We start from the raw sequence: 14,153 nt of genomic DNA, 5'->3' as shown, positions 1-14,153 counted from the left end.
AAGCAGCCGTAAGGAGCTCGTGAGATATGCTGCCTGCTTCCAAAGTGCTCTTGAGATTGTTTTCTTCATACAAGTGGGTGTAAGAAAAACTTTGGCGTTGGGCAATACAGTCCGAGTGTCTTGGGTCGTGCTTGTCCATTTTACTGCCCAGGCCTGCAGGTGATTTTGCTGCAGTAGCAGCCCCCAGAGCAGATCTTTGAGTTATGTGAAACCGACTGCAAGACTTGTCCTGAATCCAGGTGACATTTGTCTTAAAACCCCCTGGGATTTGTCTGTGTCGAAGCTCATCCCTTCTTGTCAGGGAAGGGAATGGCGGGGCCACCTCATTCCCCCGATTCCCGGCATCCCGCAGGATCAACCGAGGGTCTCTGTTCTCCCGCAGCCGGCGGCTCTGCCCCGCTCATCGCGCTCGAACGCTACCAGGACGGGGGGATCCGGGTGGGCTGTCGCTCGGCCGGCTGGTACCCGCAGCCCCAGGTGCTGTGGCAGGATCCCCACGGGCGGCATCTCCCATCCCTCTGGGAACGCGTTACCCAGGACGAGCGCGGCCTCTTTGCAGCGGAAAGCAGCATAATCCTCAGCAGAGGCGTGAGCCAGCAGCTCTCCTGCTCGGTCCGACATGCCCGGCACGGCCACGAACGGGCATCAGCTTTGTACATATCAGGTGAGCAGCGGCCGCGGGCAGCGCCCTGTTCCCGTTCCCGACGGAGCTGCGCTCGGAGAGCGCGTTTTGCAGGCTGTGCTCGGTGCCTCGGGCGTGTTTTGCACGCTGCGTGTGCAAACAGGGGCGGCTTTGGGCAGCGTTTGTGCAGCCGCGCTGCCGAAATTCACCAGCTGTGTCTGGAAGTGCGGGTCTGCAGGGGGACAAAGACAACCCCCACTGCAGCAGAGCTGCTGTAGGCACCTGGGTTAAATACAGACGTGCAGGACCCTGGAGCCGAACAGAAAGAGAAACCAGCCCGTGCCCTTAGTCTCACCTGCTGTGAAATCCTGTTCTGCTGGTTTGGCATGAGAAATCAATCGTCGTGTCACACAGAAAGATCTTTTTTTACTGGACGATTGATTTGGGCCGGGGAATATACCAGAACAGAGATGCGGTGGTGAACTGGACCAACTGAACACCAATCTGCACCCCAGTATCACGTGCTTTGCAGCTGCAGCCTCTTCCTTTTTTACTTTAGCAATGAACATTTTAGGAGACTTTATTTGCCTGGGGGGGCCGTACCTTTCTCCTGGTGATACTGCTCTGTACTGGAGTGTTGCACTTGATGCATGTTACCCTGTTACTGATCCTATGTTGCCTGGTGAAATAGAGGTGTGGTTTTTTTTTCAAAGAGAAGCAAGCATAATTTAACGAGAAAGAATTTGGTTAGAAACCCATTTTTCTTTTTAAAAATCCCCCATAATGTGTGCAGACAGAATGTCGTCAGTCTCAGACAGGTGCTGAACTGCCAAAATGTGGGATGTTTTTCTTTAATATTATTTTTTGTCAGTCAGGAGATGGTTTTCACCTTCGATGGGATTCAGACCTGTTTGGGATGAACTTGTATCACATAGAAATAATCTTCTTCCGTTGCTACTTAGAGAGTAACGTAACCCTTTGGGAATTTTATTTTCCAGATCCTTTTTTCCAGAACGCCCATCCTTGGATGACCGCCTTTGCTGTGGTCCTGGTCGCTGTGGTCGCTCTCCTCGTTATCGCAGTTATCTACTTCAAATTAAAAGTAAAAGTATCGCTCTGGTGCGGCGTTTGGGGGAGGGGGCTGCCCTATTCACCCCCTCTGGGTTTGACAACACGGGGGTTTGGGAAATGCCAGATGATGCCCGAGTTTTGTCTCGGTGTCTCAGACACACGTATGGTGCCAGGGAACTTAAAGAGGCAGGGATTTAATTTCTGGCCAGGAAAGAAAGGCTGTTTCTCCAACCAAACGCGGCCTTTCTGCCTTGGAGTGGCTGTCACTCCTGCGGTGCTTTAACCATCAGCAAGGGATGATTTTCTAAATGATTTACATTTCTTTCTTGCCTTCGTAGGAAAGCAGGAGAAAAAATAGGTAAGCTTTACTCTCTGTTTTCCAGCAATTGGAGAATTCCCTCAAATGGAAGAATTCACGGGGCACATTTCTGGGGGACATGGGGGAGGGAAATGGTTGGGCTGGTGGCTATAGAAAATTGTAAAATTATTTTCTGAAATAATGAAATTATAAAATGATGTTGTAATTTTAAGGAAAATCTTGCAAACCCAAAGGAAGTGTGAACAGATGTTGTACCAACAGTGCTCTTTGCTTCTCAAAGGCCACTCAAGGTCCCTCCCAAAGCTGGAGGAAGCTTTGGGGTAGGACATTGCATTGTGCAGGAGCCTCAGCTTTGTCTCAGCACTAAAACACCACCGAGGCAGGATGGTTGGGTGGCACTGAAGGTGAAACTTAAGCCCATGCGCCTCCCTTGTTGAGGCAAACCTGTCCCTTCACTGCTGCCCTGGAGCTGGAGCCCTTGCTCAGGTCTGCAGTGACACAGCACTGGCCTCTGGCCATGGTGGGTTCATGGGGGGTGGGCAAGATCTCCAAAAGTCTGGAGAAGGGAGGTCTTGAGGCGCTCCTGGGCTGAAACTTTTCTATCGTGAGCAATTTCAGCCTCCTGCCCAGCCCAACGACTGTCTCGGGGGGGAAAAGGAATCGGCTTTGGTGGTGATGCTCTGTTCTGGTGGTGATGCTCTGTTCTGGTGGTGATGCTCTGTTCTGGTCTGTCTTTTCAGCGACGCAAGAGGCAGCACTGCGTAAGTCTCGCTCCCCATCTTCCCGGTGAAACCCTCTACAGAAGCTTTCAGACCTTTTTATTCATCCTCCCATTCTGTCTGAATGATCCTTTTAGGCAGATACTTTACTTCCCCCTCCGCTGACTCCCTGTCAATGTGATAATTCGCTCTGAAAAGTCATTGGGATTTTTTCCCTCATTGGCTCTCAAGGCTTTTTAATACTGTCCTTTTAATTTCAGAAGAGAAATAGTACTGAAAAGCTATTGGGTTTTAGGGAGAGATTATGGAAACCTAAGCTGTTGAGAATTTTCTTATAAAAATGTGGATTGTTCAATTACCAAATTAAAAAAAAACGAACAGCAAAAACACTTTGGGAGGGCACATATTTTTGTTTGTTTGCTTGCCTGTAGTTTAGAGAATTGCCAAGAAATAGTCCCTTGGCTATTAAAAATGAGCTCTTGCTAAACTGGTGCCAGTGCAGGGGGAAATAAGTGATGGGCAAAATAAATACCGGTCCGTCCCTCAGGAAGCGTGAGCATCCTTGCAATCACGGCACAAATCAGCACATCTGCCCCATTCAGCACAGCCTCTCCTGCCTCTGGGGTCCTCCAGCTGGGCCCAGGGAGGGACTGTGGCCAACAGTGACTCGTGTGTGTTTCTGTTTGTTGCCCAGGGGACCGTGGTGCAGAAATCGGTGAGTCTCCTTCTCTGCCTTACGGAGGATTTTTTACAGAGTCTGTATCGGGTGGTGTTTTCACTTTCACTTTTAAAGGGTGAAGAAGTGAACCAAAAAGTGGTTGGGGGAGAGGGGAGAAAGGAGAGAGTGAAGGTGAGAATCACAAAATTGCAGATCATTGCAGATGGTGTCTGGGGTTGGGGATGGACGACTGCAGTGGGGGCACAGGCGAGGCGAGTGCCCTGCGACAGGTCCCCTGTAGGCGAGGGACCTCCCCGAGACCTTCTCCTGCCCCGTACCCGAGCGGGACAGCTGCACCGTCACCTGCAGAGCTCCAGGCTGGGGGTGCGGGAGAGCTTTGCATTGCCAGGCGTGGGCAGAACCCCGGCTGCCTGCGCCTGCGGGCGCTTATGGGAGAGGTTATCCCCAAATCAACATCCCACACCCATTTGTGCTGTTTTACCTCTTTTTCAGAGAAGCAAGCTGAAGAACTTGGTGAGTATCGTTCTCCTTCCTACAGGGGAGACACTTCAGTTGGGCCATTTTCTCACCTGGGTTTTGAACCTCTGCCCTGGTTTTGGTTTTCCTTTTGAGAAAGGGAGAGGTAGCAAATACTGAACTCATTTCAGAAACAGTCTTTTCCTTTTCTTGCTGTGTGTTTTTAAGCTATTCCTTGTAATCCTTCTAGACTAAGAAGAACATTCAGTTTTCAGACCAGGCAGCATGATTCTATTTGTAGAAAATGGATGGAGCCCTCTCATGTAGCTTGACATTGAAGTTTTGAAGCTACCCGCTGTGAGATGGCATTCACAAACATGGCAACAATTCAGAACACGTGCAGCTACACTGGTGTATCTGTATCCTGAGCTAATCCCGTACAAGTGTGTTCAGATTACCTCTCATTTGTGTTTTTCTTTGTTTCTTTGTGTTTTTTTAAAGCATGGAGAAGATATGCAGTGCCCATAGAAGAAGGTAATTCAAGTTTAGTCTTTCAGGGTGCTGAATCCTCTTCCCTGCTTTCATCTCCCTTCTTGGTAGTTCCCTTCCCGCAGTGATGCTGGTGGGGCCAGGGATGCTTCTGCCAACCCTCGCTTTCCAGGAGGAAGTGTAACACTCAGACCTCTTGTTCGTTTGGTGCATTCCCCAGTTTCAGGCAAATCTGGAGAGTCCTGGTCCTCAGTGAGCAGTGCTGGCCATGTTTTAGAGACATGAGGACTTCTTCAGCCTGGAGCTCTGCTGACAATCCTCTTCCCCCTCTGCTCGATGTCATCTCTCTGCTTCATTTTCTGTTCCTTGCACTGACATTGTTCCCTTGTGCAGCTTCCCGTGCCACAGTCTGCCAGCTATCGCTTGCACCCTTTTTCTTCTTCCTCACGCAGCCCCAGCAAAGATCTCTCCTGGGGCGAGCTCTGCCCTGATGTATTGACTCCATCTGTCCTGCAGTGAGGGTGGTTCTGGATGCAGACACAGCCCACTGTGACCTGGTCCTGTCTGACAACCGCAAAAGTGTGAAACGAGAAGACACACGGCAGGACATCCCTGACATCCCTGAGAGATTTAACCCATGGCGCTGTGTGCTGGGCTGTGAAGGCTTCACCTCAGGGAGATACTACTGGGAGGTGGAGGCGGTGGATGGAGGAGGATGGGCTGTGGGGGTCTCTAGAGAAGATGTTAAAAGGAAGGGTGAGATTGAGTTTAAACCGGAGGAGGGCATCTGGGCAGTGGGGACAATGGGCAGGGCACTTCCAAGCTCTCACATCCCCTAATCGCACTCTCCTTCCTGAAATCCAGACTCCCAAGCGGATCCGGGTCTCTCTGGATTATGAAGAGGGACGGGTGGCATTTTTCAGTGTTGACGAGGAGATTCCCATCTTCACGTTTCCACTGGCATCATTCGAGGGGATAAGAGTCCGCCCTTGGGTCTGGCTGGGTCCGGGCACGTGGCTCAAAATGTGCCCCTGATGAAGGGGAGCGCCGTGGTTCAGGCCCAGACAGCAACTGAGCAGCGTGTGGGCACTCGCCCACTCCTTCCCCGGGTGGGATGGGGAGGGGAAAATGTAACGGAAGGCTCGAGGGTCGAGACAAGGACAGGGAGGGATCACTGACCAACTACAGTCACAGGCAAAACGGACTTGACCTGAGGAAAACATCAATTTAATTTGTTACCAATCAAATCAGAGTAGGATGATGAGAAATAAAACCAAAACTTAAAACCACCTTCCCCCCACTGCTCCCTTCCTCCTGCCTCTACTTCCTCCCCCCAAGCAGCACAAGGGGACGGGGAATGGGGGTTGCGGTCAGTTCATCACATGTTGTTTCTGCTGCTTCTTCCTCCTCAGTGGGAGGACTCCTCACACTGTTCCCCTGCTCCAGCATGGGGTCCCTTCCCACAGGAGACAGTCCTCCATAAACTTCTCCGATGTGAGTCCTTCCCACGGGCTGCAGTCCTTCAGGAACTGCTGCAGTGTGGGCCCCTGCACCGTGGGGTGCAGTCCTTCAGGGACAGACTGCTCCAGTGAGGGATTCCCATGGAGTCATGGCCTTCTTTGGGTGCAGCCACCTGCTCTGGCGTGGGGTCCTCCAAAAATGCGTATGATGAAGGGCATCTCGTATTAAAGTGTGTTTTCAGGCAACGCCAGATTATTTTGCTGTAGTGGAAACTGCCACCTGCAAGGGGAGGGCAGAAGTCTGTGCTTCCTCTGAGGCCAAGCAGGCTTTTGCACCAGATCCTCCATTCCACTGATGTCCAGAGAGCATGGACCTTCCCAAGGGAAGGCTTCACCAGTACTGCGGAATTCGTGAGCTTCTTGGAAATGAAAGAGGATGTGCTTGCGTGTGTGCCAGGGTAGGGCAGCTCCATCCTCCTGCCATGGAGGAGCCCAAAGGGAACAGCTTAGAGATGCTATTGGGGCTCTCACCTTTCTGCCCAGGCCTGCCCAGCCCCAGGAGTCATGCTTGCAGATGTTGGTGGTCACGGCTCAGCTTTGTTCCTCGCTGTGCACGAGCCCACATGTTGCGGCAGATGCCAAATCAGCTGTGAGGTCTGCAGTAGCTGAGGAGCTTGTGAAAGGACCTGGTGACAGTGTCACAGGTCTACAAGGACGGGCAGCATGAGGGTGGCCCCTGCTGCCAGGGCTCTGAAGGGTGCTTAGACATTCGTGTCCCTACAGAAGGCTGGAGAGAATGTGAAGATACGGACTCTGCTTTCTGCCCGTGCTCCTCAAGCCAGGGCCGATGCAATTGCATGTTTCTGTGCCCCTTGAGCACCATCATCTCATGGTCTCCTTCCTGTTTCCCAGTCACATACGGTGTTGGTGAGGTGCTCAAGGAAGTGGGAAACAGCCTGAATCACCTTGGTCCCTGCAGACACCCACTCAGAACAGTCTGTGGGTGAAATCAAGGTTGGGGCCATAACCTCAAGGGAGATCAACCCCCCAGGGTGTGGGAACAGGCTCTGGAGCAGGGCAGGAAGCTGATGAGCTGGACAAAAAGGAGAACCTGAAATGAAAGACTGGACTGCAAATACAGGGCAAAAGCAGGATGGCTGACGTAACCCTCCTCTCCCTCTTGCCTTCACATGAAGGAAGCAGGTTCAGCAGAGAGACACCATCCCTGCTCCTTTGCTCTCCCCACCTGGATACCAGGACCCCAGGATCTCTCCTGGCCTCCTCCTCAGTGCTCAGAACCAGCCATGGGTGGAATGTGCCTGCAGATGACTCCTGACCTGTGCACCCCTCTCCTCCGGTACTGCCTGCCCCTTCCCCTTCAACAAGGCTTGTTGCAATGGACTGCTTGGGTCTTCTGCTCCTTCTCCTCCAGGGAGTGAAGCAGGCGGGGTGGAAGACCTTTTGAAGGTTCAAGGTATCTGTGCTGGGTTTATGTGGTGGGGTTTTGGTGGCAGGAGAAGGGCTGCAGAGACAGTTTTTTTGGCTGCTTCCCCAGCTCCAAAAACCAGTCAGGCTCGCCTCTGTCCAGAGACAAGCTAGTCAGTGCCTCGGCGAATGCAGCCTTCCACTATTTAAAGGCGGCCTACAGGAAAGCTGGAGAGGGACTTTTTACAAGGGCGTGTAGTGACAGGACAAGGAGAAATGGCTTTGAACTGAAAGAGGGCAGATTTAGATTAGGTAGAAGGAAGAAATTCTTCCCTCTGGGGTGGTGAGGCACTGGAACAGGTTTCCCAGAGAAGCTGTGGCTGCCCCATCCCTGGAAGTGTCCAAGGCCAGGCTGGATGAGGCTTTGAGCAACTTGGTGTAGTGGAGGATGTCCCTGCCCATGGCAGGGGGGTTGGAACAAGATGATCTTTGAGGTCCCTCCCAACCCAAACCATTCTGTGATTCTATCGTTTCATCAAGGATGTGTAATCTTGGTTAATGGACGGTGGACCTGGCTGAAGAACAAGTACACTATTGCATCCCGAGTTGAACCAATACCTTGTAAGGAATAAATGAGGAAAGGGGTGGTCCCCAAAAGACCCTCATAAGACCACCAGAAGAACTGGCGCAAGCGCGATAACTTCTGGTCCAAAGCCAAGAAGAATGACCTAGCCTGGTGAGGTGATCTGTTACATATTAGATAGGCTGGATCTTGTGTAAAACTCTTGCATAAATGTTGCAACTTCTCTCCTGGTTGGTGTGCTTGATCTGTGGAAAAATCCACCGAGCGCCCAGGCCTGGATAAATCCGGTATCTCTCCTGAGCGTGTGGAATTGGTTCATTGCGCGCTGGGCACGAATCTGCTTTTTGGACAACAGTATCTTCCCCTCTCTGTGGCGTCTCCCGTGCAGCTTCTGGGTGACCCTTCAGCCCTGCGCTCCAAGATGCTCCGCAGTGACCCACGGGCCGGGGCAGTGGGCGCCGCGCGGCTGCCGGAGCGGAAAGCAGGAGGAACTGCGAAACCGAGCTCCTTCCTCTGCCGCTAATCTCCCTGCCCGGCCTGTGCTGCGGCTGCTCCCGCAGATACTAAAGCTGCTTCTCAGCGCTCCCGAGGAGCCATCCCTGTTTTTGCTGGCGAGCCGGAACGAAAGGAGCCCTCGTCTGCCCCGCAAACAGCTGCCTGAGGTAACGTGCAGCAGCTGCTTCTGGTGCGCTGGTCGGCTGCGGTCCAGGCTGAGGTGCCTCAAGGACCACAGCCCGGAGCGTGCTACCAAAGAGCTGCCCTGAAGCAGAGGAAGGGGCAGACATTTGTGCAGGGACCCCTTTTCCTGGGATGTAAAGGGGGAGGGCGAGGGGGCGAGCAAGGGCTCCTCCTGGGTGCAACCCTCCCTCCCTTGTTGTGCAGAAGCCAGAAGTTATGGAGCTGGTCTCTGGTTGAGACTTTCCCGAGAAGATAGTGGTGCGGCAGCGCAGTTACAGCGAGGGCTGTGCTGGAGGACAGGAGGTGGCTTTGGCTGCTCAGGAAGCCACAGCTCCCTTCCCACAGCTGTGCTGCTGATAGGGGCTGGGGCTGCCCTGCCAGGGCACTGCCCGGCCCGCGGGCAGGAGGGAGGCAAAGCGACAGGAGCACAAATGCCGGAGGATCCGTGGGTGAGTCCCAGGGAAGCGGTGTCCATCGGGGGCCAGGCACGCGGGTCAGCCACGTCTGCGCGTGGGGCAGGAGTCGTGCTCCTGCCCTGCCAGCCCAGCTCAAGCGGAGGGCTCGGCTGGTGTTGGGTATGAGCACATTCAGGGCACAGCTCTTCCAGTGCACAGCTTTTGTGGGCACGGGTGGGTGTGGGTATGCAGGGATGTGAACACCGTGCAGCCACCGCTTTTGCCGTGGTGGGGGCAGCAATGCCACCCCAGCGGAAGAGGAGATGTGTGAATCAGGTTGGAGAATGGAAGAGGATGAGGTGAGCAAAAGGGCAGAGATGATGTCTCCTTGCTGAGCCTGCTGCCCTCCAAGGACAAGATGACGGGGTGGATGCTGGCAATAGGTGTGAGACTCCTCTTTCCATCCTCCCGGGAGGAGCTGCAGGGCTCAGGGGGCTTCCAGTGGGTCTGGCGGGGGTTGCCAGCTCTGTTGCAAACGGTGCTTGCATGGGAAGAAGGGCAACATGTGGGTGCGTGCCTGCCTGTGCCCATGCCTCCTGGCTCTCCCCTCCAGGCCATGCAGGTCCTTGTCCTGCTCTCACTCGTCCTCCCCAGCCTGCTGCCCCCGGCCGGCACCACCGACCCAGGCCAGCCCTGCTCGTCGGAGATGAACAAGGTCAAGGACCTGCTGGAGGTGAACTGCACAGGGCAGGCTCTCAGCGCGGTGCCCCCAGACCTGCCCGCGGACACGGGCATCCTGCTGCTCAACGCCAACCGCCTGGTGTCTGTCTCCACCGCTGCCTTGCTGCCCCTCGCCCAGCTGCAGGACCTTGACCTGTCCGACAACGGGCTGGTGGCTCTGCACACCGGGCCCCCGCTGCCATCCCTGAGGGAGCTGATCCTCTCCCGCAACACGCTGGGGGCTCTGCCGGCCCTGCAGGGGCTGCCCGCGCTCGTCTGCCTGGCCGTGGCCCACAACGGCCTGACGGCGCTGGCCCCGGGGGCTTTCCGCGCCGTGCCGCGGCTGGAGGACCTGGACCTGAGAGGGAACCGCCTGCGGACGCTGCCCCCGGAGGTCTTTGCGGGGCTGAGGGCGCTCAAGGACTTGGACCTCTCGGACAACCTCCTGGAGGAGCTCCCCCAGGAGCTGCTGCAGGATCTGCAGAAGCTGGAGATCCTCTGGCTCTCGGGGAACCGCCTGCAGACCCTGCCCACCGACTTCTTCCCCGAGGGGCACTTCTTTGCGTATGTCTTCCTCACGGAGAACCCCTGGCACTGCGACTGCGCCCTGCGCTACCTGCGGAACTGGATCCGGCAGAACGAGGGCAGCGTCTATCAGCCGGACCGGGGCCTGGACAACACAAAGGTGGAGGTTGCCCCTGAGAGGGTGCTGTGCCACAGCCCCCCTGAGCATTGGCAGAAGCCCATTATCAGCTTCAAGCCCAACTGTGGCAATGTGGGGGATGCAGATGAGGAGGAAGAGGATGAATACGGCAATTGGGAAGAAGTGATGGAGAAAGCTACCATGACCACCTTCTTTCCCCAACATCCATCCAGCCCCAAAGAGCACACCACCATGCCCCATGCTGTTCCATGGCCTCTCCCTGCTACCACAAGACCTCCCCTCAGCATCCCTGGTAGCTCCACCCTTGCCCCAAGCACTTCACTTGCAATGCCTGCCAGCACCAGAGCTCCCAGTACCACCACTTCTCCACCAGCCAGTCCCACTGTCCCACGCACGCAGACCCCCAGCACTGCCGCCATGCTCATTGCAGCTCCCACCAGCACCCCTCATAGACCCACCACCCCGGTCTCTGTCACCTCACTGCCAACCACTACAAGCACCAGACCTGCCAGCACCAGCAGCCATCCCCAAACCACCCTTGCCTCTGGCACTACCAGCACCTGTGCCACTCTCATGGTGTCCACTGACATGTTTTCCACTGCCTCCACGGCAGTGCCTTCTACTGACGTGCTAGAGGCCTCTTCTGTTGTCAGATCTTCATCTCCTCCTCTGACGTCAACTATGCCCATGGTCTCCACCACCATGCTTTCCAGTCATGCCCCGACACCGCCAGCTCCCCCGAACACCACAGGCTTCACCCAGCCTGCACCTTCCCCTCCGCCTGCACCTCTCCCCCTCTGCCCGTGCTCCACCCCAGGACTGGCGGTGCCGGTGCTGCGCTTGCGGGCGGGTGAGGAGGGTCCGCAGTGGGTACTGAAGCATTGCTGCCTGTTGCACTGGGTGCTCTACCTGGCCTCCTTGGCTCTGCTGGTCCTGACTGTGCTGGCTCTAGCAGGCGGGCTGGCATGGATGTGTCTGGCGGGACGGCCCTCCTGGCGCAAGTCCCCACAGACCCAAGAGGTGCAGTTTCTACCGCTGAGACAGAGGGAGTCAACAGGCAGCCCTGTGATGCATCTCAGCAGCTTCGGAAGATCCCTCCAGCGCCCCACGTTCTGTACCATCAAGGAAGTAGAGCTGTGCCCTCAGGTCACTTACTGCACTATTAAAGACCTGGGGATACAGCGCAGTCCTCCTGCAAGTTCCTCCTTCCGCACCACAAAGGAGCTGTGGGTCCACCATAGTCCTCCGAATGTTTCGTTCAAGTCTTTCTCCAAGGAGCTGAGGGTCACAAACCTTGACTCCCTCAGGACCCCTTCTGCTTACAGCCTGGACAGGGGTGTCCAGGCCATCGGTGATGTCAGGGTGAAATATGCTGGCAGCACCTTGTAATTGCTTCTGCGTGTTCAGGGAAAGAGATGGAGGGTCGTGGCTTTGCTTCACACACCCTTGTTTTGCAGAAGAAAGATCTGCTCGCACCGGGGAAACTGTCCAGCTCCTTCCCTTCGTGTTACTCTCACACCCCCTGTGGTTTCATGACCTGAAATAGCTACCTGAGTACTTGGCAGGGGGAGAAGATGTCCTAAACTGATGAGCGACAGTTTGGGGCTGACACTGGTTTTGGGGTGAGTGTTGGAAAGCAGAGCTTCCGCTGTGTCCCAACCGCTTCTGTTCGAATGATGCACATAAAGACACGCCACGCTTTCAACTGAGTGCCACGTTGTTAATCACAGAATAAATATTCTTTGCCTGAATTTCCCGTGGGTGCTAGTTTCATTTCCTTGGACCTCCCGTAGGCCTGGCCGGGTACAGCGAATGACAAAATTGTCTTCAGTACTTGGAACAGTGAGGACAGAGAGGAAAAGTCCACTTATACTCAGCTTCCTGACTTTTGCCCCAAATGTATGATCCTTCACTTTGTGATTGACTCGTGATTGATGAGAAAGGCATCCCACCATCACGGAGTAGCTTCAGGAAACCTTAGGGGCCATCATGGGATGGTTGGAAATGGGGAAGGAGGGTGGGAGGCTTCGGAGGGCAATGGATGTGACTTTTAAGGGATCACACTGGGACAAAATGTCCAGGGGCTGGCCAAACTTTGCCATCACCTGTGCAGAAGTCACCCAAACATTTTGGTAGCTGTGAGAAGGAGATAGAGGTTGTCTTTGGTGGGGGTCAAAAGCCGGGCCCCGGCACTGGTGCACAAATGCAGCCACTGGATCATATGAGTCATTTTTGCAGTGGCAAACGCTGTTCCAGTTCTAACTGTCCCAAAGGTGTCGTTCAGCTGCTGTGGGTCAGCAGGCCTTCTGCCAGATTAATTAACTGATCCACAGAAAGGTACGGGTGCCTGTGCTTGGCCAGCTGGGTGAGCATCCTTCTACCCCAGTGCATCTGCTGGTCAAGCTCTTGTGTGCTAGTGCGTCTGCGGACATGCAAGCTCCATGGTTGTAAGCAAGCATTGGTCAGTGTGTTGGTGCTGTCCTCAGACCCCACTGTACTTTCTCCCTCTTTACTGGTACAACAGGAACAGCCCCAGAGACCCCAAATTTGACCCAGAATCTCTCGGAACAACTCTAGAGATGACTGCAACAGTCTGAGAGACCTCAGACACCCTCAGAGCATCCCAGGGACACACGGGTGGCCTCGGGGAGACCCCAGTGACACCAGAGACTCCTATGACTTCAGTTTGAACTGTTCCTTTACATTGATTTTTTTTTTCCTGTATCAGATACTTTTTCTACACCTTGGAACATTTTTCATCCCCTTCTGGTCTCGTACAGCAACGTTGGTGATCAAGGATGCCTTTTCATGTTTTGTAACGGTGCCATTTTTCACATTCTTCTGCTGAAGCTCTGCAGTGGGGCAACACACATCGGCTGTCACCTCTCCAGGAGCTTTGACATCCTTTTGACAGTCCTCCCACAATGTCATGGCATCCAGGTGAGGCCATCAAGCTCTGAATAGCTGGAGGATTGGACAGGTAAAAAGTGGTGTGAAGGTCAGAACCCATGGCTAGTGGTTAACGGATCATACTCCACTTGGATGCTGGTAACACATGGAGTGCTGCACGGGGCTGTGCTGCAAGCTCTTCTGTTGAACCTCTTTATCAATGGCATGAAGGAGGTGACCGAGTGTGCTTTTGTCGTGCTGGCAGATGACACCACATTCAGAGGGGTCAGTTCGTACGTTTCCGACAGGACTACCGTTAAGGGAGCACCCTTCACCCTGAGAAGTGGGGTGACAGAAACCTGATCAAAGTCAATGAGGCCAAGTGCAAAGTCCCATGCCTGGGAAGGAAGACCACAACAGCACTTGTGGGGGATGGACTGGCTGGGGAGCAGAGAAATGGAAAAGGACCCATGTGTCTTGGTCAACAGAAAGGTGAACAAGACCCAGCAGTGCACCCTGACAGCAAAGAGAGAGCAACAGAAGCCTGGGCTGGGTTAACAGCAGTGTAGCCAGTGATTATCCTGCTCTGCTCAGTGCTCATTAGACCACACTTGAAATACTGTTTTGAGGAGCTGTGAGAACCTGAAACCCTTCTCTACACATCCCAGGACCCTCAGTTCCCTCCTCAAAGGTACCACTGGTACCCCAGTATCTCCCAGAATCCCAATTACCTCTGCCTCTCCTTGCAAGTCCTCCCTGGGATTCCCCCTCATCTCCACACAACATCCACTCCAGGTCACTCCAGGAAGCCAAGACCTCCCAGAACCATCTAGGAACACCAAAGGCCTCAGGACCCCTCAATGCACCCTATCTACCCTACCATCTACCCCAAAACCCTGGCACCCCCCGGACTCTCCCACTCCCTCAGGATCCTCCATGCACCCCAAGATGCTTCTCGATCCCTAGACACACGCACACCCTGCT

General features: G+C 54.5%; 2 protein-coding genes across 2 annotated transcripts in view; both read left to right on the top strand.

Annotated features, from left to right (window-relative positions):
- The window catches only part of LOC147526698 (butyrophilin subfamily 1 member A1-like), a 50,247-nt gene extending 44,618 nt beyond the window's left edge, over positions 1–5,629 (top strand). Inside the window, 8 exon segments of the mRNA XM_086627490.1 lie at positions 383–664; positions 1,621–1,967; positions 2,753–2,773; positions 3,426–3,446; positions 3,809–3,923; positions 4,368–4,400; positions 4,872–5,152; positions 5,154–5,629. Of these exon segments, the coding sequence (XP_086483616.1) occupies positions 383–664; positions 1,621–1,967; positions 2,753–2,773; positions 3,426–3,446; positions 3,809–3,923; positions 4,368–4,400; positions 4,872–5,152; positions 5,154–5,390 (1,337 nt within the window). The 3' untranslated portion in view covers positions 5,391–5,629.
- A 3,883-nt stretch (positions 5,630–9,512) lies between these two features.
- On the top strand, positions 9,513–11,935 carry LOC104377742 (uncharacterized). The gene has a single exon (XM_086627832.1). The coding sequence runs from the start codon at positions 9,513–9,515 to the stop codon at positions 11,667–11,669; it is 2,157 nt and encodes a 718-aa protein (XP_086483958.1). The 3' UTR covers positions 11,670–11,935.
- The last annotated feature ends 2,218 nt before the right edge of the window (positions 11,936–14,153 follow it).

The sequence above is a fragment of the Tauraco erythrolophus genome, chromosome 28 (genome assembly GCF_009769465.1).
Source record: "Tauraco erythrolophus isolate bTauEry1 chromosome 28, bTauEry1.pri, whole genome shotgun sequence".
NCBI classification, from domain to species: domain Eukaryota; kingdom Metazoa; phylum Chordata; class Aves; order Musophagiformes; family Musophagidae; genus Tauraco; species Tauraco erythrolophus.
This window is presented reverse-complemented; position numbering and strand designations above follow the sequence as displayed.

What these genes read in the sequence shown, in the direction of transcription:
- LOC104377742 (XM_086627832.1), top strand. Translation starts at nt 9,513, where the DNA reads ATGCAGGTCCTTGTCCTGCTCTCACTCGTCCTCCCCAGCCTGCTGCCC.